The sequence below is a fragment of the Onychostruthus taczanowskii genome, unplaced genomic scaffold (assembly GCF_017590055.1).
Source record: "Onychostruthus taczanowskii isolate IOZ18803 unplaced genomic scaffold, ASM1759005v1 scaffold97, whole genome shotgun sequence".
NCBI lineage: Eukaryota > Metazoa > Chordata > Aves > Passeriformes > Passeridae > Onychostruthus > Onychostruthus taczanowskii.
The window spans coordinates 1,686,008-1,709,576 of NW_024507768.1; the positions used below are offsets into that span (position 1 = coordinate 1,686,008).

A 23,569-nucleotide genomic window follows, 5' to 3' on the forward strand; every position below is an offset into this window, starting at 1 on the left:
CAGAGAGCTCACGGTGTCACCTGCAGATTCCTGGGGTAATTCCTGCTGTCTGCTCCTGGGGGTTGCTCCTGTGCCGGTATTCGGGAGCGCCGGCCGGTCCTTCCAGCGCACGCAGTGAGATCACAAAAGGCTTCTGCCTCCCTCCCCTGAGCCAGCCCATGCTCCGGGGCAGCAGCTAAGCCCGGACTGTGTGCCAGCAGCTCCTGCTCTCCAGGTCTCCATGCTCCCCTCCATCCTTTCCCCCGCGGTCCCTGCGCTCCGCCGGCTGCGGCGGCGGCTTTGTCTGAGCCGCGAGCCCCACGCTGTCCCTCCCTTCTCCTCATCCTCTCCCCCCTCCCAGTGCTCCCACCCGCCGGGAGGGAGGCAGCGGCTCCGTAACTCTCCAGTGGAAATCACTGACTCCTCGATATTTACTCGATGATGGACAACATGGCTTGGGGGTTTTAAAAAATGATGTCACAGGTTTGCTCCGACAGATCCAAGTGATTTGTGGCTGGCTCAGAATTAATTTATCAAGAGAGAGGTGAGGAAGTGCTTGCTGCCTACCACAGCATTCCTGGGAGCTGTCGGGGTATTGGAAGAGGGAATGAAACCACAGCAGCTCCTTCTCCTGAACTCCTGAATGTAATTTTTAAAATTATTTACTCTATTCAGCCTTGCATGCACCTGTAAATACATTTCTGCTTTCAACAGGGAAACCTACAGTGACACCAAGTGTAGGTTTTCTGTTCACAAAACCCTTTCAAGTCATGACAAAATGAAGAGAGGGAAGTATTTGGAGGGGTTCCTTTAAAAAGAGAAGAACAGACACCTAAAACATCCCAGACCGAAAACTAAGATGCCCCAAATACGTCTGATATTTTTGTGTTACAAGGATGATACAAGAACAGAAGAATCACAATACTTGTGCCCTCTGGCAAGATCCTGATCACCAATTCTGGCTGAAACAAACTCCTGTTTCTCAGCTCCATCCTTCCCCTTATGCTCCACATTCTGGGAATTGTGCCTTTGAGAGACCTGCAGCTGGCAGAGGGGGAAGCAGTGGGCAGAACTGGAATGCTGAGGGCATTCCCAAAGCTGTGCTGCCTCCTGCAAGGCTCTTCTCAAGTCCCACAGCACAGAGAGGCAGCACAGGAGGGATCCCAAACTGAGTGTGACAGAGCACAGCCCATGGGAAAACCCCTGGCTCTGGGACAGGGCAGCTCCTGTGCAGCAGGGCTGCTGCAGGGTGTCCACCTTGCTGAGCACTCCCTGCACAGCTGCAGCTCTGCAGGAGCCCTGCCTCTGCCTCTCTCCTCCATGTCAGACCTTTCCCTGGTGCTATTGATCCATCACAGCCTGAACCGGTGTGGGAAGGGCTGTCAGAGCAGGGAGCAAACCCACACAGAGCTTCAACTCCTCTGCAAAGCCATCTGATCCTGGAATGCAGAGCCTGAATCAGGCTGAACTCCCACTGGGAACAGTGGGTTCCTCCTCACCTAAGCAAAAACCTGAGTGACAAATGGGTATGAGGTGAGCTCTGTCACAGCCCGTGTGAGCTGCGTGTGCGGATCTCTATTAGCATCTCATCAGGAGGAGCTGCTGCCCATCCAGAGTCAGAGCTGCTCTGCTGCAGCAGCCTGGAGGTGAAGGATTTAAAAGGACAGAATCCCCCGTGCTGGCAGCTCTCCAGCAAGCTTGAGTTCAGCTTTTGCTCACGACTCAAAGGCACAGAAGTGAATTCACATTTTAAGGGCTGTCCATGAGCCTTGTTCAGTGGGTACCTGCAGGTGCACTTAGAAATGCCCAGATCACCCTCCCCGAGGCACCTGGCAGATCAGCCACATGCAAAGGGCATGGCACCATGGCACCCACACTGACCCACCACTGGCACCATCCAGCCCTGCTCAGCACAGCTGCTGCCCTCACAGAAAGAGCTGGGAGGAAAATCCTGCAGCTGCATTCTGCAAAATTAAAGGAATCTTCCCAAGGAGTGTAGAATTAAAATTGCTGGCAGCAGCATTGAGCATCATAAGGGAACCCAGGTCTGCTCCTCCTGTGCCAGAGCATTCCTCTCCCTCCCAGAGCCAAAGCAAGTTAAAGACATCCACACACAGGAGCCAGCACCTTGTTTGTGTGCAGATCACAGCAAGGACAGACAGACACATGCTGGCTACACTACCTGAGATCCTGTGCTGCTCCTGGGAAAAGTCAATGCCTTCGCCGATGGAACTCATGATCTTTTCAATCTGGAAATTAAAAAAAAAAAAAAATCATGTTTTACATTATTAATAAAGCTTCAGGAAAAGGTAAAAGCAGCTCAGGATTTCACCTCCCACATGACAGCTGAAGAAATCCAGGAAAGGATGTTAAGGTATCTCTGGACTAGAAGAGGCACCCTGAACACCTTGCCTGGGTCAGTTGTTGGGATGGATGGCTCACAAGGGATATGGAGAGCTTGAGGCTCTGCAGAGCTTTCCCTTCCACAACTTTCCAGTGCCTGGAAATAAAAAGCTTCAACACAATCCCTCAGGAGCAGAGCCTGGGGGTGAGAAAGGAGCCCCAAACTCCTCCCTCACCCTGTAGGAGCACACAGCCCCCTACACCAGCAGTGAAGCTGCAGCAATGCTGTCACCCACTCCTTCCCAGCAAGCAGACTGGGAGCTCAGCTTCCCTACACTCTGGTTTGTTGGGCATTTTTGTTTTGGCTTGATTTATTTTTTAAACCACTACATTTCCCAATGCTATGCATGGAGCAGGTGCTTCCAAAGGGTTTGAAAACAGATTGTGCGGGATAACAGCATCACGGGGCAAAAAAAGACCCAGGAGAGGGAGCAGGAGTCAGCTCCATCAGCTCCATCTCACCTCTCTACAGCTCCAGACAAACCTCAGGCAGTGAGGAAAAAAGGTACAAACTCTGCTGGAATGGGTCTGAGTCCCCTTAAGAGCTGGATAAAAATGGCTGCATTTGCCACACACACAAAAGAATAATTTAATGCAGGTTGCAATTCTCAGTGAACTTTCAGGAGTCTTCCTTAAATGAGACGAGAAACTTTTCAAGCAATTCTTGAGCAGAATTGGTAAACTGAGGCTTCAAATGCAGTGGTGCAGAGAGAGAACTGACAATTCCCAGGTTAATTTGTAAGAGGAAAGACTTGACAAACTGCAGCTCAGCTGGTCAGTTCAGACCCTTCAATACTCAGCACTGAACTCCACTGTTTCCCAAAGAGAACACACTTGAGAGGCTCAGGGCTGATTGCCTACCCCAGCCTTCAGTCTATAACTGAGCAGAAAATAAAATAAAAAAAAAGAAAAAAATTAAAAAATGCCTCCAGTAAGACTCCCAAAAGGAAATCTCCCAAGTAAACACCCCTGTGAGGCACTTCTGAGTGGCTGCTACTGAATGCAAAGTGACTGGCCACAGAGTGGGGGAATAAACCTCAACTCTTACTCAACTTTTTTTCTCCTGGTCATTTAAGGACATACTTGGGGAAGGAGTCCAAGTTGCCCTGGACTTCACCCCTGGCTGCCTCTGCCCTGCCTGGCTCTCAGTGTGCTGCTGTGTTTGGTGCAGCTGCACGAGTCCCCACTGCTGTGAGGAGCTCCTGGGGATGCTGCAAGAGCCTGGATCTGACAGCCATGCACCCTCAGGGGCAGCGTGGAGCTGAGCTCCACCAGAGAGGGGTTTTGGTGAAACAAAAAAAAGCTCTTACAAGGCTCCTGCCAAGGCAGATCTCCAGGAAGCCTCTCCTCCTGCAGGGAGCAGCAGGCACTGCACTTGCAGGGTTAAATCTCACCAGGGACCAGGCAGTGCTGTGAGCTCTAACACAGCTTTTAAGGATGCAGTTCCTTTGAAAAGCATGAGGATGAGCACCTCTGTTGGGCTTGAAATACAATTAACACCCGTTTCTTGGGAGATTTGAAAATCAGCCTGGGAAAACAATTAGAAGCTCCAAGAGTTTAAGGACATTAAACTTTGCAGATTGGTGTCCATCAGTTCCAGGACAAGGTACATCTCTGAGCTGGAGCTGCTCTTGTACCTTGTCTGGGAATCTCTAGCTGGATTCAAATTGCAAATTAACTCTGAGGCCAAGTTCCTTTGTTTCCATCGTGCTGCCCTCTCCTAATCTGAGAGAGAATTGATGCTGTCCAGGCTCAGCCCCCAGCACTGCCAGCTCTGCAGTCCCAGCACTGCCTTGAGGACTTGCAGGTGCCTCTGAAGCACTGAAACACCCACGACCTTTTCCTCAAAAGCAGGGAATTGCCTTGTGCTATATAAAACTGAATGGAAATTAAACAATCACGTGGCAGAGGATTACCTTTCTCAGCCCTCCTTTGCCAAGTGCTGCTCACAGTTAGGCACAGTCCCAGCTATTACCATTACTGCAGAGGGAAATCCTGCCCTGCCCTTGGCTCTCCACGAGAAGCAAACACCTCAGACAGACTCACACACCACTTCAAACATGGGTTTATGGCTGACCAGCTTGATTTAACTGTTAGGAGGCTGCAAAGAGAAGTATGAGGGGAAGAACAAACCTGGAGAGGGAACAACTGCTTTAGAGCATTTCCTCAGCTGCACTCCAGCATGGACATGGGGCTGAAGAGAAGATACCTTGAAAATAGCCCATGCTACAGTTTTTTAGGCTGTTCTTTCCCACTGGTTAATTATTAAAATACAAAAATACCATGTTTAAATATAGCGCTGCAGCTCAGACTTAGTTGTAGCCTGAACACACAGTTCTGATTTGTTTTGGCTTAACCTGTATTTTTCCACTGAAGCACCAAGTGCCTATCTCTGGTTGTGCTGTGGGGTCGGTTTGGGGTGGGGATTTTATGGTTTATTTGTTTTACAGCCACAGAAATAAAACCATAAAATGCTTCTGCCTTCTAAATGAATGCAACCATATCTGTTATCCCTAATGCAGAGGGGCAGCTGGCTCCATGTGACAGTGAGGGTGAGCCAGGGAGCCCTCAAACCCCAGCAGGGAAGGAGAAACTCCTGCACAGCTGAAGTACTCTGGGAGAAGGAAAGGCTGCAAGGACAGGAGAGTGTCCCTCATTAACCCCACAGCAGGAATGGAAGGAGCTGTGGAGCAGTTACCAGGATTGGGGCTCTTGGATTTATTTTCACGTTTGCCTACATTTGGTGAAAGACACAAACGTCCCAAAAAAAGGAGCTGGGTGTGGCTGAGAGTCCGGCTGGGGCGAGCTCTTCCAGGCAGGCAGGGAACATAGCAACTGGCCAGTGACTCCAAAACAGAGCCTGACTCAAAAACAAACCATCCTGAGCAGAGTTCTGCTAACAGAGGAAGAGGCATTTATTTGGACAAGGCCAGCGAGGCCAAGCCAGCCTCAGGGCATGCTGAGGTCTGTCCTGCTGCAGGACAGGAGGCATTTCCACACCAGTCCTGCACAGGGATTCCCCACTCACAGTGCTCATGGCAGGAGCAGCCAATGGCTCCTTACAAGGGCAGGATACAGGATATTTTCTCTTTTCTGATCCCAGCCTGCAGGAGCAGCAGGGACACAGGGGTGGACAGTGTAGAGGGCAGTGAACCCCCTGTCCCCAAGGGCACACAGTGCCCTGCAGAGGCTCTGCTCCACTGCCAGCCCTGATGGATGCCAAGCCATGGTGTCCATACTGATCTCTCCAGCTTTTCTTCCCCAGCCACTGCTGAAGTTTGAAGCCAATGAATCCATTGAGAGAGACTGAGGGCATTAAACCACCCCCAGTGCTTTTGTCCCCAGAATAAAGAGCTCCACACAACATGGGCTGTCTGCCCACACACAGGGCAGGAGCCTCAGCTGGACAGCACCAGACTGACCATCACTCTGTCAGGGTGACACTCACCCAGTCTTGGGGACACCTTGCTGCTCCTGGAGCTTGCTGAAAGGGGCTTCATAAAACCTCACCTTACAGTCACCACCAATGCAAATGCAGAAGTTTGTTCTCAGTCTCTGCACGCAGCACCAGAGACTGCCAAGGATACAGCAAGGTCACCCTGAGAGAACTAAAATCACAGAATCCTCAAACACTTTGGGTTGGAAGGGACCTTAAAGCTCATCCAGTCCCACTCACTGCCGTGGGCAGGGACACCTTTCACTATCCCAGGGTGCTCCAAGCCCTGTCCAGCCTGGCCTGGGACACTTCCAGGGATGGGGCAGCCACAGCCACAGTTGCCCTGTGCAACTCTGCCCTGTGTGGGTCAGTATCTTCTGCTTCCTCTGTGACCCCTTCCCAAACTGGCAGCTTAAAAATCACCAGTGATTCCTGAGCACCAGAAGAGGATCTGCAGTGCACCTGCACAGGCTCAGACTCTGGGCAGCGAAGTTACTCAAATAAAGGTCTGTAATTAAATAAAACCACACAGAACCAAGCACACACCATTTGCCATATGGAGGGCATTAGTGCACTATAATGACACCCTGCAGCAGGAGTATAATTAAGAATATAGCAGGATTCCCATTATAAATCCTTATTACTGAGGGTTCATAACCTACTGTACAAACCCGCCCGGGGCTCAGGCTCAGCAGACAAGAGCAGCTCCAGCAGCAGATTTCAGTCTCAAAAGCTACTTACAAAGTTGGGTGGAAAGGTTATCAGTCTTTTAAATTTCTGCAATTCCAGGAGAGTGTCAAGAGTTAAGACTTCATTATTTCCAAGCTTTAACAGCTGGAGGATGGGGCAGATTTGGTTTCAAATAATAATAAATAAATAAATAAAAAATCAACCCCCAAACAAGCTGCTTCTACAGTTTCAAAGCCCTCTGAGCACAGCAAACCCCCCAGTGATGATGTGAGCACCCTCCTCACAGCCCAGCAGTCAGCTCTAAATTCCAGGGGAGAAGTATGGGCACATGGGGTTGACAGATGATGCTGTGGTAGCACAGAATCACTGACATTTCCTTTCTGTACCAATACCACAGCAAACTTCACATCACTGACTGATACTGCACCACTGAAGGAGGAAGAGAGGCTGCTCAGACTCAGCTGGGATACATCCTGGAGCAGAAGAATGGCAGGATTGCAGCATCCACCAGCATGTCTGAAAGGGATGGAGCAAGAGTGGGATCTGGGATGATACTCCTTAATACAGGTACAGATCTGCAAAATTTGGATTTGGGCCATTTGAATCTCATTTCTAGGTTGGTGACAGCCCATAAACCACCTCTGGTTCAGTTTATGATGCTTCAGCTTCCGTTTTCCCATTGCCATCCCATGGAGCACATGGCTCATATTTCACTGCTCAATATATTCCATGTTTCCAAAAGACACCAGCCTGTATGAACTCAGCATAACAAACACCAGAGGCCTGGAAAACATAATGCTCCATTTATTAATTCAAAGCTAAACTGCTCCAGCCAGTTGTTCACGGCACATTTGAGCACTGAACCCAGAGTTGCTGTGCTCCATCCTCCCCCAGCAGCCTTCCACAGCATAGAGACTTGCTGAATTTATTTCAAATCATTCTGCAACTGTTCACCAGTGATAAAGGCAAACACATTTTCTGGCTTAATATGGTCTCTGAGAAATTCATTTGGATGGGGACCAGGGCCTGTTGCTTCACGCCACTCTCCAGCCTGTGTTTTTGTACAAATCCCAAAGTTACAAATCCAAACACGTACCAAAAGGAACTCATGGTATAAACTTGAATTTCACAACAGTGTGTGATGGATCAGCAGTATCACAGCCCTGCAAATATCAATATTGTTTTGACAAACAGTAAAATCCAACACTGACATGATAGACAATGGCCAAATGTAGCAACACATCTGCCCACAGCAGGGAAACAACTGGACAAAGGCTACTCTGAGTCACAATAAAAAAGGCAAACCCCCCAGAAAGCCTTGAATCAATTCACTGTTTTTCCATATTCCTGCATCCCAACACAAACCCCAAAGCAACATGAGGCTCTCAAGCAAGGCTGGCTCTGGCCTGTGGGACAGAGCAGTGAAGCTGCTCCAGGCTGGAGAGATTTAAAGACTTTTTTAAAAAGAAAAGCTTCAGAAGTGCTGGAAGATGCGACGCAAAGCGGAAGAGAACATAATGAAGGACTGGATTTAGTAAGGACACAGTGGCTGGACATTTCTGTTCCTGAAAAACAAAAATGTCCCCGAAACGCCAGTGATCACAAGGTTGTTACATAACCAAAACATCCGTCAGAGCACCCATCATTCACACAAGAATCAAAAGCTTCTGATTCACAAATATTGAGTTCACACACTTGAGAAGCTCCCAGAAACACACACAGAGGTGGATGGAGCTGCTGTCCTGGCAAACATCACCCCTGTTGTGTCCAACCCTTGCTGCTGGAACAAAGCATGCCTGCTCTTTACATTGGCCTTTCAGCACACACTTTTCCTGTCAAACCAGTAAACTGTCTTACACTGGCTTGGATTGGCTTAGTTCCACGTTGGCACACAATTCCAGCAGGTTTGGCCTTCGCAGCAGATTTTAAAATGGTGGAAACACAAAAGCTTTCACTTCAAAAAGTTCATCAGGCTGGAGGAAATCTCACCACTGGGGGCAAAGAGAAGAGATTGGACATGAGGGATGATGTAACATTTCCTGACCTTAGCACAGGAAAACCAGGAGGAAACATTGGGATCTGGAGACAATAGAATAATCAGCCCAATAATTAAGCTGATTAAGACCCTGCTGGCCATGCTTGTTTAGCAGAACCAAGACCAAAAATACTGACCCCACTACTGCTTCTGCCCTAGACAAAAGTGAATTTCAGGCAAAGGGGGAACTGGAATGTGAGCTGAGGGCAAGGGACACCCAGGGACAATTCAAACCACCCTGCCTGGTCCAAACCCAGGGCAAGCTGAGATTTGAACACCTGAACCAAGAAAATAAATGAAACATTTTGGGAGGCAGAGGCTGATGCCTGAGCTTTTTTACACCATGCAATTTCGCCAGGCACAAAACCAGCAGCTCTTCCTGAGTAACAAGGGGAATATTTGCATTTTCTTTCAAGGGTGCTGGCTGGCAGCTCTGAATTTCAACTCCTGGGTGTTTTAAAGCAGTGGCAGGTTTTGCATCAAAAGCTTTCCAGAAAGTTTCACATTTCAATGCAAATGTTGTTAATCCTCCACAGTGAGTCTGTAATTAAGACACTGATTCCACAGGGTACTGCAGCACCCAATAGTCCAGACAAGGTTTAAAGGCACCCACCCACAGCAGCCACAACCTCCATCAAGTTCCTTCCCAGCTCCAAGCCTCAGATGTGCCATCTGCTCCTGGCATCCATCCTTAGGGGACATCAACAGCCCCAAAATGGGTCAGGAACTGGTGAAACACCACATCATCCATGATTACAGCAGATGCAAAACATTCCTTTCACAGGAGACATGGAGCACCACTGCAGTTAGTCATCAGAGATGAATGTCCAGTGCCATAATTAGCTACAAAATATTCATTAGTTCTCCAACTTATTCACTTAGGAGAAAAAAAAAAAAAAAAGTGGTGGACTGTGCACCTCCTTTTTCTAAAAAACCTCAAGTGATGTGCATGTTTTATTCAGTTCTCTAAATTTCTTTGAAGGATGTTTAATCTCTTCCTAGGAGGACTTAGGTCAGAACACAGAACTACAACCTCATTTTGTGAGATGGGTACTGGAACCTCCAAAATTCAAATTCAGCATTGGAACAGATGACTTGACAGCAGGCAGCTGGAAGTGGAGGATGGTCAGGAGCCAGGTCTGAGGTTAATTCCCAGCAGCCTTCCTTGTTCTTTGCCTCTGATCATTTAACAGATCGTTTTTCTTACCAGCACCTAAAGGGCAGAAGAGCAGCCCCATGCCTTGACTGCAGACATGCCTGCTCAGAGCCTGGAGCATGAACCAGGCTGAAGGGCAGGTCTGGAGCTGCTGCAGAGAGCAGGAAGGCAGAGCAGAAGCAGGTTAATCTGCCCTGAAAAGGGGGCTGGGGGTACAGCCCCCCTCCCTCAGAGATGCAAACACAGATTGTTCTGTACCAAACCCCCTGTGAGCTGCTGCTGCCCCACTCATCCCTGTCTGCTCAATACTCATGAGCCAATGATGAAAACCAAACCCATCACTTCAGCCCACAGACAGGTTTGGAAGGATTCAAATATTTATGCTGACTGAGAGTTGCATCCCCTCCCAGGCCTCCTTGCCCCTACCCTGCTTTCAGAGCAGGACTGAGCATTTTCACTCCTCACCCCCATGGGCAATAGCTGCATGGGTGTGAGAGTTTCTCTGCCTTGCAGGGGCAGCACGTGTGCACTCCCAGTCCCAGCAGGGAGCAGGGGGTCAGGAGCAGCTGGGACAGGGGCTGAACGGGCTCCTGGACAGCACAGAGCACAAAGCAACACTCTGGGCCAGCTCCTTGGAGCAGGGGAGCTGCAACTGGGAACAGGGATGAGCTTTGCCAAGTGAATAATTCCTTCCCCATCCCACCCTTCTGGCAAAGCCAGCAGCACCTTCCACTTCCAACAAAGGGCATTGGCAGCGCTCGGCCAGGGCAAGGACGTGACCTTTTGCTCACAAGCAGCAGATTTCTGCTGTCCCCAATCAGCCACCACAGCCCAGAGCAGGGTCAGCTCAGGTTCTGCTGCAGATCTCATCTGTCCAGGGACACCACAGATCCCTCCCCAAGCCCCTGTGCCCTGCACAGACACACCTACTGCTGGCCAGGCCAGCAGGCAGAGTCCTCAGCTTGCTGGGCACAGCTGGGAGCCACAGAGAGCTGCACATGGATCACTCCCCTCCTCAGTCACCTGCATAAAGGCCATTAAAATTAACAGAATAATATAAATCTGCCATTGTTTCCCCTCAGCACAGAGGGAAAGCCAAACCATTGCTAACAGGATTGGCTCAACAAGGTTTATATTGCCCTGGTAAATGCAGAGGCTGCAAGTTGCATCCAATTCTGAGCAGCTGCATTATCCCATCCAGGGAACTAATTTGATACACAACCACAGAATTACATTTATGTTTAAATCCCACTGACCAGCCAGACTTTTTAAAAAGTGAGACCTGCCTCACTGCAGACAGATGTGAATTTTTCACATTCTTTCTCTGATTTCCTCACCTAAACATGAGAGGAAGGAAAAGCAGATTCCTCTCCTGGGGCTTGTCCGGCTGTCTCAGGGGAAATGAGGGATTTGTTTACAGGCAGGAGGAAGCAGCTCTGAGGGTTCATCTGAGCAGAGGAAGCAGAGGCAGGGCAGGCAGCTCAGCACTTGACCTCTGCTACCAATGCAGTCGTGCCAAAGGCTTCTGCCCTTTCAGTGTCTGCTGCAAACAGCTCAAATAAAAGCACAGGGAATTATCCAGCCCTTCCAAAGAACCTTCTGCTGCAGAGCCTTTCCCTAAGCCATGGTACAACTGACCTGGGCAATTAACAGCAAAGCCTCTCCAGCCCAAGCAGCTGCAGAGGAAAATATCTATTTGGCAACCCTGAGACCCGGCAGGGAGTGAGGGGGAGGGAGAGAACGGACTGAGGGATGGATTCTCATGTTGCTTTTAGCATCTCTAAATACCTCCCTCTTCCCCAGATGATAATTTTCTCTCGAGTCAGGGTTGGAGAGGCAGCTGAGCGTCAGCCAGTGCAGGGGCACAACCCTCCCCCGGGCTTCCACGCCCGGCACACGCGGCTCCACACCCCCAGCACCACGCCAGGGCTTTCAGTTCCTTTTCAGAGTACAAAGAGTGGTTCATCTGAGCTTATCTCTTCTGCAGCCCCACTTCTCCCAGCACAGAATCATCCCCAAAGAATGTTGCAGTAATGCTGCGGTGCTGAATTTCAGAGGGACACTTAATCTTGCCCCAGTGGCTCTCCAGGGCCAACTTTCTGAGCATGAAATATTTAACTGTCCGTGGGCGTCCGCTATGATAATAAAGTGACTGCTAACCAGCCACTGAAATGAGCGTGTGAGGAGGACAGCAGGAGCTATCAAATACACAAACCAGCCTAATTACTGTCTTCCTTCCATCCCCACAAACCCCTGGGCACTGCTCACACTCCCCAGCAGCAGGGACCCAGCAACACAACACTTCCAAGACATTGGGATAGTCAACAGGGAAGAACTAGAAGGAGGAAATCAGGAGAAAGGTTGGTGAAGGACATTGTTATCAAGTCTTTCTCATTTTGGGGATGTGGAAACGTATCTTGGCTTGCCTCAAAGAAACCAAGCCCTGTATTTGAGAAAAAAACTTTGAAACTGCTTGCAATTCTGCTTACTCCCCCACTCCAATGAACTTTATCTTTTGGCATTTAACACCTTGCAGACTCCCAAGCGAGCATATGCCTGTGAATACCATGCGAGAGCTAGCGGAAGCAATGGAACCCACCCAGGACCCCTGAGGGCAGCATGGCACAGGGGAACTCCTGCTGCGCAGTCATTCCTGGCACAGAGGCTCTTTAGCAAGCTCAGCCTTACCTCATCCCACTCCGAAGCGAAGGATGGGGACTTCTCCAGCCGCTTCTTCCCGGTGCTGCAGTTGGAGAGCGATTCGCTGCGGCTCCCCATGGCATCGTCCTCCGTCGGGGAGCAGGTCAGCAGGTCAGAGTCCGACTTGGACAAGCTGCGGCTGAGTTTGAGCTCGGCTTTGGGCTTGCTGCCCGGGTGGGCTCTGCCCACAGCTCTGTCCCCCTCTGGCTCAGCACCGCCGGGGTGCTGCTGCACGTGGGGCGTGACGGCGGCTGCGGGATCCGCCCGGCTGACGTGCTGCACCGTGGCGTACACCACCGTCTGCGCGGGGTCCGGGGAGCTGCTCCGTGCTGGTCCCGACGAGGTTAGCTCAGCATCCTCCAGCTGCATAGCAGCGGGGTGGCTCGTGGCTTCCGTGTCCCCCTTCTCCTCGGAGGAAGCGAGCCTGAAAGGGTCCTCGCTTATTTCACAGATTGGAGAAGAGCCGTGGAGCAAGCCTGAAAACTGCTCTGGCACCTGGATGTCCTGGCTCTCGGCAGAGTCCTGGCTGCGGCCGCCGCTGCTCCTCCTGTGGTCTTCAAGGGGATGAAAGCAGAGAGGAGGGGGAATTTAAAAACATGGAAGAAGCAGCAGGAAAATTCCAGCTCTCTCCCTGCTCTCCCTCATCAAGGGAGGGAGAGATCTAAAGAGGGAACAGTTCCGTATTGTTCCGCGTGCTCGACTTGTACCCAAAGTCATGGCATTTATGAAATTCCAAACACTGGCCCGATTTACGCAATCTGGCAGCTCTCCGTGTTTTTTATTCCTGTTAACACTAACTATCAGGCCTTGCTATATAAGGCCAAGAGAAGTGCTAACTATATCCTGCAGAGAGAGCAAGTGAGGTGGGAGCAGCAGGGACGGAGGCTCCTGGAACATCTGATCCGTTTCCACAAAGGCCAAAGCGTTATTTAGAGCCGCGCGCCCGGCTCTTGGCACGGGCTGCAGGGTGGGAAAACGCCTGGACTGCACTCGACCTGCGAGTTCCAAAATCCGCTCCCAAAAAAACCCACTGCTTCCCTCCCTAGTGGCTTCCGAGTTTAACCTCTCCTCCCTGCTCAGGGGAGAGAAATAAACAGTTTATGCAAGGAAAAAAGTTTGAGCAAGAAGTGTCTTTTGCAATGAAGTGAGCACAGAGTGGTCAGAGCTGGTGGAGCACTGGCTGCCCCAGAAATGTGACACTGGTTCCCAGCTCCTCCTGCCCCAGCAACCTTAATATCAGGTACCAGGGTCCTGCATAAACCATGAAGAATTGACTGATCCCAAGTGCTGAGCGTGCACACACACACAAAAACATGCACTCACCTTTGTCACAGCTGAACGAGCGGTTTAACTGCAGAAGCAAAACTTTGTCAAGCTAACAAGTCTAACTTTGGTTTCCTAGGATTCCTTCACCCTCTCAGCATTGCTTGTGAGTTTGATCTGCTTCCATTTAGTGCTGAAGAAACTCTTCAGTCTGAGAACTAAAAATTGATGCTGCAAAGGAACAATACAGCGAAACACTCCGATAATGAGGCTCTGAAGTGCAGGGAGGATGTTTGGATCTGAAGAGGAAATCACTTGCTTTGCAGACAGCAGCCCTGGGAAGCCAAGGCAAAGGAACCCTCCTTTCTGTGAGCAAAACAGTGAGTTCCACTAAGAGTAGCCTGTTAGCAACAGCAGAGAGCCCAGCTCAGCTCCCAGCACCTTTCCAGCACCAAGCCTGACCAGGGGATTTTTTTCCAACACCAATACCCACTGGGATTTGTGGTCTGTCCTCACCAGAACTGGGCAGGAAAGGGCTGAATTAGGCATTTGCCTTTGCGTGGGGGTCCCAGGTACCCCGTGCCTGATAAGTCACTCTCACAGGAAGGCCAGGAGCAGCCACAGCCCTCACTGGGATCAAGTGATGTGAGGGATTATCTCATCCTGGATCCTATGAGTTAGAGATTCCAGGACAGTGAAGTAGTTGTTGACTCTCTTGCACAGGCACATAAACCACCAGTTCTGTGACTGGAGCTGCCAAGGGGGAGGCAGGTCCCAGTGCTGGCTGAGAGGGACCAGCAGCAGCACCCCAGATTACAAGGCCAGACTAAACCCAGTTACTTTGCATAAAGCTCTGAAGCTCCAGTGCTGGAGAGAAACCTCAGAGGACAAACCTCAGAGGAGATCAGATGTGCTGCATTCACAGGACAGGCTAATGCAAAGCCACAGAGAGGTGAGCAAGACAGCAGTGATGGGGCAGTCACATAAACCTGTGGGGAAAGAAAAACTTCTGCAGTTTTTCTTCCCAACCTCTTCACTTCCTTGGAAACCACTTCTTCCATGCCCCAGCTGAACCTTTACTGACATTTCTGCTGCAGGCAGAGAGGCGGCTGGCCAAAGTTTGTGCCACGTGCTGTAACACTTGAGTCCAGCCAGAACAAAGTGCTCCAAATCCAGCTCCAGCACCTCACAAAAGGGCTCCTGTTGGACAGGAATCCCAGCCACCCACTCATCTGAGAGCTAAGAGGGACTCTGAAACACAGGGCAGCTGCCAGGGAAGGAAGGGAGCGAGGGCAACAGCACTTGCTCAGAAATTGTGAGAAACATCTTGAAGGAGACATTTCAGAGCCTGCCCTGAAAGCTGCAGACAGAACTAATGTAGAAAGGCATCTCAGTCTTTTTGTCACTGAGGAGCACAAAGCAGGAGCATGCAGGGCTCTCCAGGCTTCTCCTTTCAGGGGATCTGAAAGAATCACCCTCCTCCAGTTTGGTGTGAGTTACCCTCAGAAAGGCTCCCTAGCACAGGGACTTCTGCCCAGCTCCCTTCACGGATTTCACTCCCTTCACTGATTTTACCCCCAACACAGATCATTTGACAGATCCTGCCTTTTTCAGCCTCTGCCTGATGCAGGTCTCACCCACAGGAGAGGCTGCTCCCAACCCTTCCTGGGATCAGGAGCCCTTCCTGGGTACAGACTGTCTGCATCCCAGGGAGAATTCCAATTAGAGCCTCCCTGCCAGCAGCCTGAGGACTCCAGATACGAAGCACCTCCCTAAACACTCCACACTAAGCTGTAACCACCCTGCCTCCACTGGATTTCTTTCCCTCTATATCAACAGCAGGATTTGTCTCACAGCCCTGGATTAGGAGAATGAAGCTGTTCCTGCAGCTGCTGCCTGCTCAAGCTCCCCAGCCTTAAAATTAGTGAGGGCATACAGCAGCCTCTGATCTGCACGTGGAAAAGGCTGCCTGTGTTACATCATGCCAGAATTTGTCAAGTGAGGAGCAGGACAATCTCCCTTCTGTGAAACAGAAGGCCAGAGGAACAATCTGGCCTTGAGGGGTGCAAAAATATCCTTCACCTACAACAGAACTGAAACACAGGCCCATTCCCCAGCCAGCTGAGCCCAGCTGAGGATGGCACACTCCTGTGGTAACCTCACCCAGCTCAGTCACTCCAGGCAGGGTTTATCCACCTGAATTTGTGCTTTTTTGTACTCCCCTCTTCAGAAAGGGCAATGAGACACTGCCCTGCTTCGAGAGATCATTAATGTGATTCTGCACAGCACCAAGACAGCAGAAACACAGGCTTGGGCCCTGTGGGACAGAAGTCTGTCCTCTGTCCACGGTAACACCACTTGAGGCTGTGGGTTTGTACTGTCCTGCATCTCACAGCAAACCAAGAGCTGTCCCCAAACCTCAGCCTGCAATAACCAAGTGTCCCCACAGAACCCCCACAGCCATGTCCACCCTGCTGTTTCAGCAGCCATATTCTGGCTCTCAGAAAAGTTTCTTTTAATCTCTCTGCAGTGTGTTCTGACTTTATTGCTGGCTCATTCCAGCTCTCTGGTTAGCAGCACAGTCACACTGTGCTGGCTGAACCAGTATAACCACACAGAAAATCTCTTACAGGAGGAAGGGCAAAGTGGGGACTTCAAGCTGGACCTCCCATGGAAGCAGCACAGAATAACCTCAACAAGTATCAGTTTGTAATAACTACCAGAAGGCACCAAGTCAGTCCTACCTGCAGCTGGTCACTGCTGACAACACCTGGGTGTGACTCCTGAGAAGCCAAACAGGTCAAAACTCAAGTCTTTTCACCTTCCATTAGGTCTCTATTTGTCAGACAAATCCATTTCCCACATCTCTGGAGGAGGCAGGAGCTGAGAAGCCTCCTCCTGGTCACTCCACATACATTCCTCCTCTTTTGCCTTATTTTCACACCCTGCTACAGGGCCTGAGTGCCCTTACTTCAGGCATGTGACTGCACACCCAAGTGGATGGGAGAGCATTTGGCTTAAACCACTTCTGATACTCTGCCCAAAACATGAGGCCAACTTCTCCCAGTGCTCCAGCATGTGACAGCGAGCTGCTCTACCACACACAAAGGCCACCAAAGCCAGTGGATAAAGCCACATTCATCTGCTGGCTGGACACAGGACAACTGGCAGCCGGAGGAACAAAGGCAGCTATCACAGATGAAAGGCACCATTAAACCCACGTGCCTGAAATTCAGCCTTTCTGCTGCCCTGAAACGCCCTTTCAACAGCCACAAGAACCCAAGCCCTCCTCTCCTGACCAAAGGCTGCTCCAGAACTCATCCAGAAGGCCAGACCCTCAGACTGAGAGCCAAGGAGCAGTTCAAAGCCATGCTTCAGCCTGTTCCCTGTCTTGGGATTGAGCTGCTCCAGGACTCTTCTGACCCAGGGGTGGGAAAATTCTCCCAACACCCCAAGTAAGGCTTTGGTCTCTCTCTCCCTCAACTCTTAAGTTTAATTCTGCCACTCCTTAAATTTATCTTCTCCCCCCACCATCAACCACAGTGCTGACTGCATTTAAAGAATGGGAAAGTCAGGGAAGATGAGGAAAAACTCAACTGTATCCTTGGATTTCTCCCTCTGTAACAGTGGGAAGAGCTCCAGGCTTGTTACCAACACTTTCCATGGAGTGCAAAGCATGAAGTCACAGCTTTGATCTTTCCAACTTTACATCAAAAGATGAGACTCTGCTCTGGATCCATAAAAATATTCCTGCAACCTCTCCTGTCTTCAGGAGTTCAGGGGGAGAGATCTGCATCAAGAACAGGCAGCTGCCTTACTCTGAGGTTTTATTTTAAGCTGATACATAATTAGGACATACCTCCACTCTTACCAATCAAGCCTGGACAGCACAGCCAGGGGAAGGAATGGAGCAGTTGGAACAACCAGCAATAGCTGCCCACTGATGAAAGCTTGAAAGCTTTGCTCAGTGGCTGTTGCCCAAGGGCTGTTCCTGGCCCGGACTGCAAAGCACCAACCTGAAAAGCTCTCAAAACTTGCCTCTGGCAGTGAGGGGCTTTGGCAAGTGCTGGTGGGAACACAATGACCTCTTGTGCCACCCTGGAGCAGCCAGGAGAGCAGCAGGACCCGAGCAATGATAGCTATCATGCTGCAAGGAGGGGACAAAAGCTGCAGGTCTGACAAAGCAGTCAACGTGGCATCACCTCAAGTCCTTGTTAGCCCTGTCCATCCTCAGAGGGAGAGGGGTTCCAGTGTGAGAACCCAAACTAAATCCACCCAAATTCCTGCTCAGGACTTCTGAACAAAGCGGAAATCTTTTCCCTCTAAACAAATCTTTTGTTGTTATTGTTGAAGGAAAGCCAAAAAGCCAACAACAGCTAAACACAAGAGACAAGGTGTTCCCAGATGCTTTGTAAAGTCCAAAGTTCCTTCCTTCACGGGGAGTAGAAATTGCCTCAATATCAACCTGTGTACCCCGTGCTCTCAGACAGTTCTAGTTCTTGCTCTACACATTTTTGTTTTCCTCCTCTGTTAGTCTCCATCTCAAATTAGCTCTAACACAGAGCAGGATGTTGATTTTACAGCAGGATAGCAGAAACCTGCAGCGCCAGCTGGATGGAGAACACGGCTCCCTGGAACACTCGTGTTGCTCATCTTCCCTGGCAGAGGCACAGCCTCCAGCCTCTCACCCTCTGCCTTTGCTTGGCCAGGCATGAGATTTGGACATTTCTGAGTTCACAGAGCAGATCCTTGCAATCTCTGAACTGTCCTACAGTGGAGCTGCCCTTCCTCTGTGTACACTCTGTACAGGAACGCTCAGAGCTCTCCTTTACACAGAGATTACCAGGAAACTCAACAATCACTCTCCAGCCCCCACCCAGCAGAGACTTTCATTGTTCCACTTGCCCTCTGCCCTCATGTTTTCCTGAAGCACATGCAAGCAAACAGCTCTGCTTTTTGGATGGTCACTCACCTTTTGTTTTCCTGTCCACTGCAACCGGCTTTTTAGTTTCTGCTGTAAGCAACAGCTCGTAGGGGTGTTCCTCTTCCTCAGCTCCACTTCCCCTGCTCTTCCCCCGGGCAGCAGAGGCCTAATGAAGAACAGCACAATGTGGTGCTCTGCAAAGCAATGCTTTGTCCCAGCATAAACCCCACAGCCTCTATGCCAGAGGTTAAGCAAAGAATTGGCAGAGGCAATACCTTCACTGCGAAGTGTGAGCCAAAATGCAATATTCCCCTTTGGGTTTTTTTAACCCACTCAAAGAAACCCCACCCAAACTCCTTTAATTTTTAGTATTTCAGGCTGCTGACAGCTTTCCAGCACTGACCAACTGAGCAAGGGCTGCAGACAGCCTGGAGTGGGAAAAGAGCTGAGACCGTTATTCCTGCTCATCCCATCTCAGACTCGCTGTTGCTATTGGAATTTGCACAGTCATTCACTTTTTAGCTGTCGGCCCTATTAGGACAGGGCTGAAAAGAACAAAAGCCCAAATCCCTGCCACCCTCTCAGATCTGCATTTCTGACCTCAGGATGTATGGCATATTCAGAACTAAAGAGTCCTCAGGCAGCACTGTATGAACTCAGTTTAACTTCAGGATGTGCAGCAGTGATTGTGCTCATTTAAATCCCCCAAAGCCTCTACTTAGAGCTGGTTTGCAACCCTGGCAGACTCTCCCTGAGCTGTTCTGGAAAGCCACCAGCCATGTGCAGGGATGAGGTTTTGGTGCAGGATCCAGACAAGTCGTGCTGCACTCACACGTGTTGGTCTGCATTGGTGCCAAGGACGATGGGCACTGGATACCCTCATGTGCCATCCCAGTGCTGAAGGGGGTAACTGGCCACCAGGGCACCCTGCCAGCACAGTCAGCTGCCTTTCAGCACCATCTCCTGGCCAGACCCTGGCAGACTGATGCAAACCTGTCCCAGGAGCTCAACATGACCCAGGAATGCACCCAAGAGGCTCCAAGAGAGTTGGGGAGGGACATGAAGTGAGAGAAAATTGTGAATGCCCTGGAAGGCCAAGTTGGATGGGGCTTGGAGCAACTTGGTGGAGTGGAAGGTATCCCAGCTCATGACAAGGACTTGGGACTGGATGATCTTTAAGGTCCCTTCCAGCCCAAACCACTCTGTGACCCCACGTGTGACTATCCCCAAACAAAGTGGGACAAACCCAAGGCAGAAAGCAAACAGTACAAACAATCCCTACCTGCTGCCAGGACAGGGAACAACAGGTCTGAACAAAATGTGCCTCCAGGGAGGGCTCCTACTGCTCAGACCCCTGGACCTGCCACTGCCTCACCAGCAGAGCACAGCCCACCTCCTGCTTCTCTCCAGAGTGGAAACACCAGAGCTGCTCCAAGGGCAAACTGGTGCCCACCTGACTGAAACCCAGCCAGGAGCTCTGGAAGCTTAAAGGAGTCTTGGAGAGGCACCCAAGACTCAGCAGCACAGAGGATTCTGACATCCATGTGCTGTTCTGCATGAACCCACCTGGCTTTTAATGTGACTTTCCCAATGGGAGGAAATGGGCCATGTTTGCCATGGGAAATATTTACTTATTCTACCTGCTTTATCAGGATCTGCCAGGCAGACCTGCTCCTTTCCAGGTGAAGGAGCTCATAATGAGCAAATTAGGGAAAAATTCTGACCAGATGGTGGCACAAAACCGTCAGACCAGAACAGCAGGTAAGAGGTTCTTGACAGTGATCTTGGAAAAATCCTGCCCAGCAGCAGCCTGTTAGCACAGCAGCAGCCTGGACCTTCAGCCAGGCTCTGGTCTCTCCTGACATTCCTGTGGATGATGATTCCTGTGCTGTCCTCTTTAAATGCACCAAAGGCAGAAGCTCTCCAGCAGCACACAGTTCCCAGCTTCTATTCTGAACTGTCACAGGCCTGGTGACTCTTGATTTTCTCCATCTCTTCCTTCCAAGTTCCAGGTTCAAATTCACTTAAAACAAAAGATCATTGCTGGAGAACCCTGCTTGCTCTGTGGGCTTTGTGACCAGGAGCAACACCACCAAGCAAAGCTTTCTTCCAATTCAGCTTTTAGTTCTTCAGCTGTGTTGTTTGCATGTAAAAATGTTCATTGCTAGCAAAGCTCAAAAATAAGATGCTGTGAATAATGAGGATGCTCTTTAAGGTGTACTTAATCCACAGCAGAGGACTTTGAAAGACTTTTTAAAGGGTAACTCATCTCTTCCTCTCCTCTCCCTCCCCAGAGCTGCAGACCAAACTCCTGGAGCCAACGTGGCGCCTTGTCCTTGATCTGCACTTCCCTTCCAGAGACAAGCAGTAAACAACTGGAACTGAAGTTTAATTTGACAGTGCAGATTCTCACTCAGCTCCAAACCCAGAAGGTTTCTGCAGATAGTGAAAGGCACCACTTAAGCACCTCCAAACAATTAGCTCCTTTGCCTGTTTGTACCAATACTTTTCCGTGATGAAAGTGAAGTTTCTTGTTTATGCTCATCTGTTTTGACTGATAGCCCTAGCTTGGCAAGGAATAAAAAGACTACTTTGGAAAACTAGAGTTTGGCCCAACCCCAGAACACTCAATGACTAAGTGTCCTGGCTCCAATGGGAGAGTAGGGCTAGAGGGTGGCAGATTGGGATGCTGCAGCAGAATGTTTACAGCATTCCTGGAGCATGTGCACACCTGCCTAGCCCAGGGAGAGGTGATAAAAGATGGGCAAGAGTCAGAAAAGCAGAGCAGGCCAGAAGGAACAAGCAAAGTAAAAGGATCAGTCCCAAACTCCTCATCAGTGTGTCCAAAAGGTCATTTCCAGGCAGCCACATGCTGCCTGTAAGTTTTGTCACTGAAGTTGGTCACAAACCAAGGTCTCCCCAGTAAGTCACTCTGCCATTTGCCAGCAAGATTCCCTTTAATGGACTGTGCTTCCAAAGCCATTAAAGGCTTTGGAACACAGCAGGTGTTTGGTAATTAAACATGGCAAGAAAGCTCAGCAGGAATGGTCAGGGCACGTTTTCCTCCCGCGTGTTTATTGTCATAAACAAGTTCTGCTTCCCAATTACTCCATGACCTGCTGCCCAGCTCTCCTCTGCCAGAGCCAGGCACAGGACTGGGTACCACCCCCTGCATTTGATCAGCAGCGCAGGGATTAGTCCACAATGTCACATCCCAGTTCCCTTTTCACACACAGCTCAGAGTTTACTCCCTCTCTGCAGTCAGGTCTACTACAGCAGGCCATGTTCACCCGTGTCTTCTGCGGATTTGACACTCTCCAGAAAACAGAGCTCATTTATGCCTTGCAGAACTCCAGCAGATCAGCACACTCAAAGAAAGCATCTGCAGAAGCAGAGCCTGCTCTGACAGCAGAGGTGGCACACGCTCCACGAGCTTCACACACAACCCACTGCCTTTGGGAGAGCACAGAAATCCACAGGATTTGGATTTGCTTTGAAGCTTTTCCTGGGTGTCAGCAGAAGTTGCCAAGGCACACTTGTGGTTTCCCACAGCCATGTCTCTCGGAGAGTCCTTACATCTGAGGTTCACAGCAGGTGAATAAGATGAGCAACAGGAAGCCCCAGCAGCAACAATGTGAAATGGGAGAGCTTGAGTTCCATCAGAATGCAGCTCACATGCACTGACCCCTGCAGAAGGCAGCTTTAACACATGCTGGGACAGATCCTCAGCTGAATTCAAGCCCCTGATCCCTGCTCATGTCAGTGGGACCCACAAGCCCGTGCAGCTCCTCCACAGCTGGGAGCTCAGAGGAAGCAGGAACTCACAGCCCCTCTGTGCTCCAGTCCAGCTGAAGATGCCTGTGGTGGGATCATTACTAGAGAGCAATGGTCCACATTGCAATGTGGGTCAGAAAAATCTCTTCCTAAGGGAATTCTCAGCCAAGAATAGGAAAGTAAGGCTGAAGGTCAACTCTGAGGTGCCCTGGAAGAACCGGACAAAGGAAGTTCCCATGGCAAGGGACAGCAGCAATGCTGAGGGAGGGAATACTTCACATTCACAGCCCAACGAGCACAGGAGGTAACAGCACCCTTGGCTCCTCCCAGACTATTAAAACTGATGCTTAAACCACTCTCCCATGAAACACCCCAGAGCAAGCCCCACGTACCTCACAGGGAGCACTGTGGCCTGTCTTCTTCTCCACATTCTGCTCCTCCTCTTCATCAGGCGGGGGCTTGGCCGGCGGGGGAGGACGTTCTCTCTGCAGGTGAGACAGACACTGTCAGCTCATCCCTTCTGCCCCCCCAGCCCTATGTCCCCACTGCTGTGGATGAAGCAAGAACCTCTTAAATTAATCTGGGCGGAGCAGAAGTTTATCCCTAACAGCCCAGAGCTGGGCAATGGCTGCTGCCTTTCCTCCTCCTCTTCCTCGGGACACTGATCTGGTCCCACCAGTCTCACTCAGACCCAAACCAGCATCTCCAGGGCACTACACAGGGCATTGAGCAATGAGCTGATCAGAATAAAGGGCTTGTGGCTTAGTGAAACTGATGCCAAAGGCACCTTTTATAGTGGCAAACTCCAGGGACCAAGAAACTAAGCTGCACTGCTCTCTTCCAATATGCCAGGATTGCAACTGGGCAGCTGGAGCTGCTGCCTGCTCTCGAGCACAACCCAGGGCCACCTCCTGCCCAGCCACAGCTCCATCTAATGGCAAAGGGAGCAGCAGAGCTGCACTGCTCAAACTCCAGCCAGCTACTGGAGCATCTCCCTCTTCCTGCTCTCTTTTCACTGCAGTTCAGCTCGTGTCTTTCCTTACTTGTGACAGAACTGAGCTCATTTCACCATCAGCACAGGACAATGACAAGATCTGATCAGTAACAGGACTGCCTGGTACTGCACACCTGAGAGATCTGCCCAAAATGTGCACCATCTAAAGCTTATGTCTCATTTCTATTCTGCTTGCTCTCAGCACAAGCCAAAGG

At 50.3% G+C, this 23,569-nt stretch overlaps 1 protein-coding gene across 8 annotated transcripts in view; it reads right to left on the reverse strand.

The window, feature by feature from the left end:
- ANKS1A (ankyrin repeat and sterile alpha motif domain containing 1A) overlaps positions 1-23,569 on the reverse strand; it is a 74,224-nt gene that overhangs the window by 23,740 nt on the left and 26,915 nt on the right. For all 8 annotated transcript variants that reach the window (XR_005954303.1, XM_041427030.1, XM_041427034.1 and 5 more), the window contains 4 exons: positions 22,753-22,845; positions 18,635-18,752; positions 12,388-12,953; positions 2,162-2,228 (listed from right to left, as the gene is read on the reverse strand). Coding sequence is in view for 7 of the 8 variants with exons in the window: in XM_041427030.1 (XP_041282964.1) it covers positions 2,162-2,228; positions 12,388-12,953; positions 18,635-18,752; positions 22,753-22,845 (844 nt within the window). In the remaining variant the exon portion in view is untranslated. The remainder of the gene's footprint in view (positions 1-2,161; positions 2,229-12,387; positions 12,954-18,634; positions 18,753-22,752; positions 22,846-23,569) is intronic.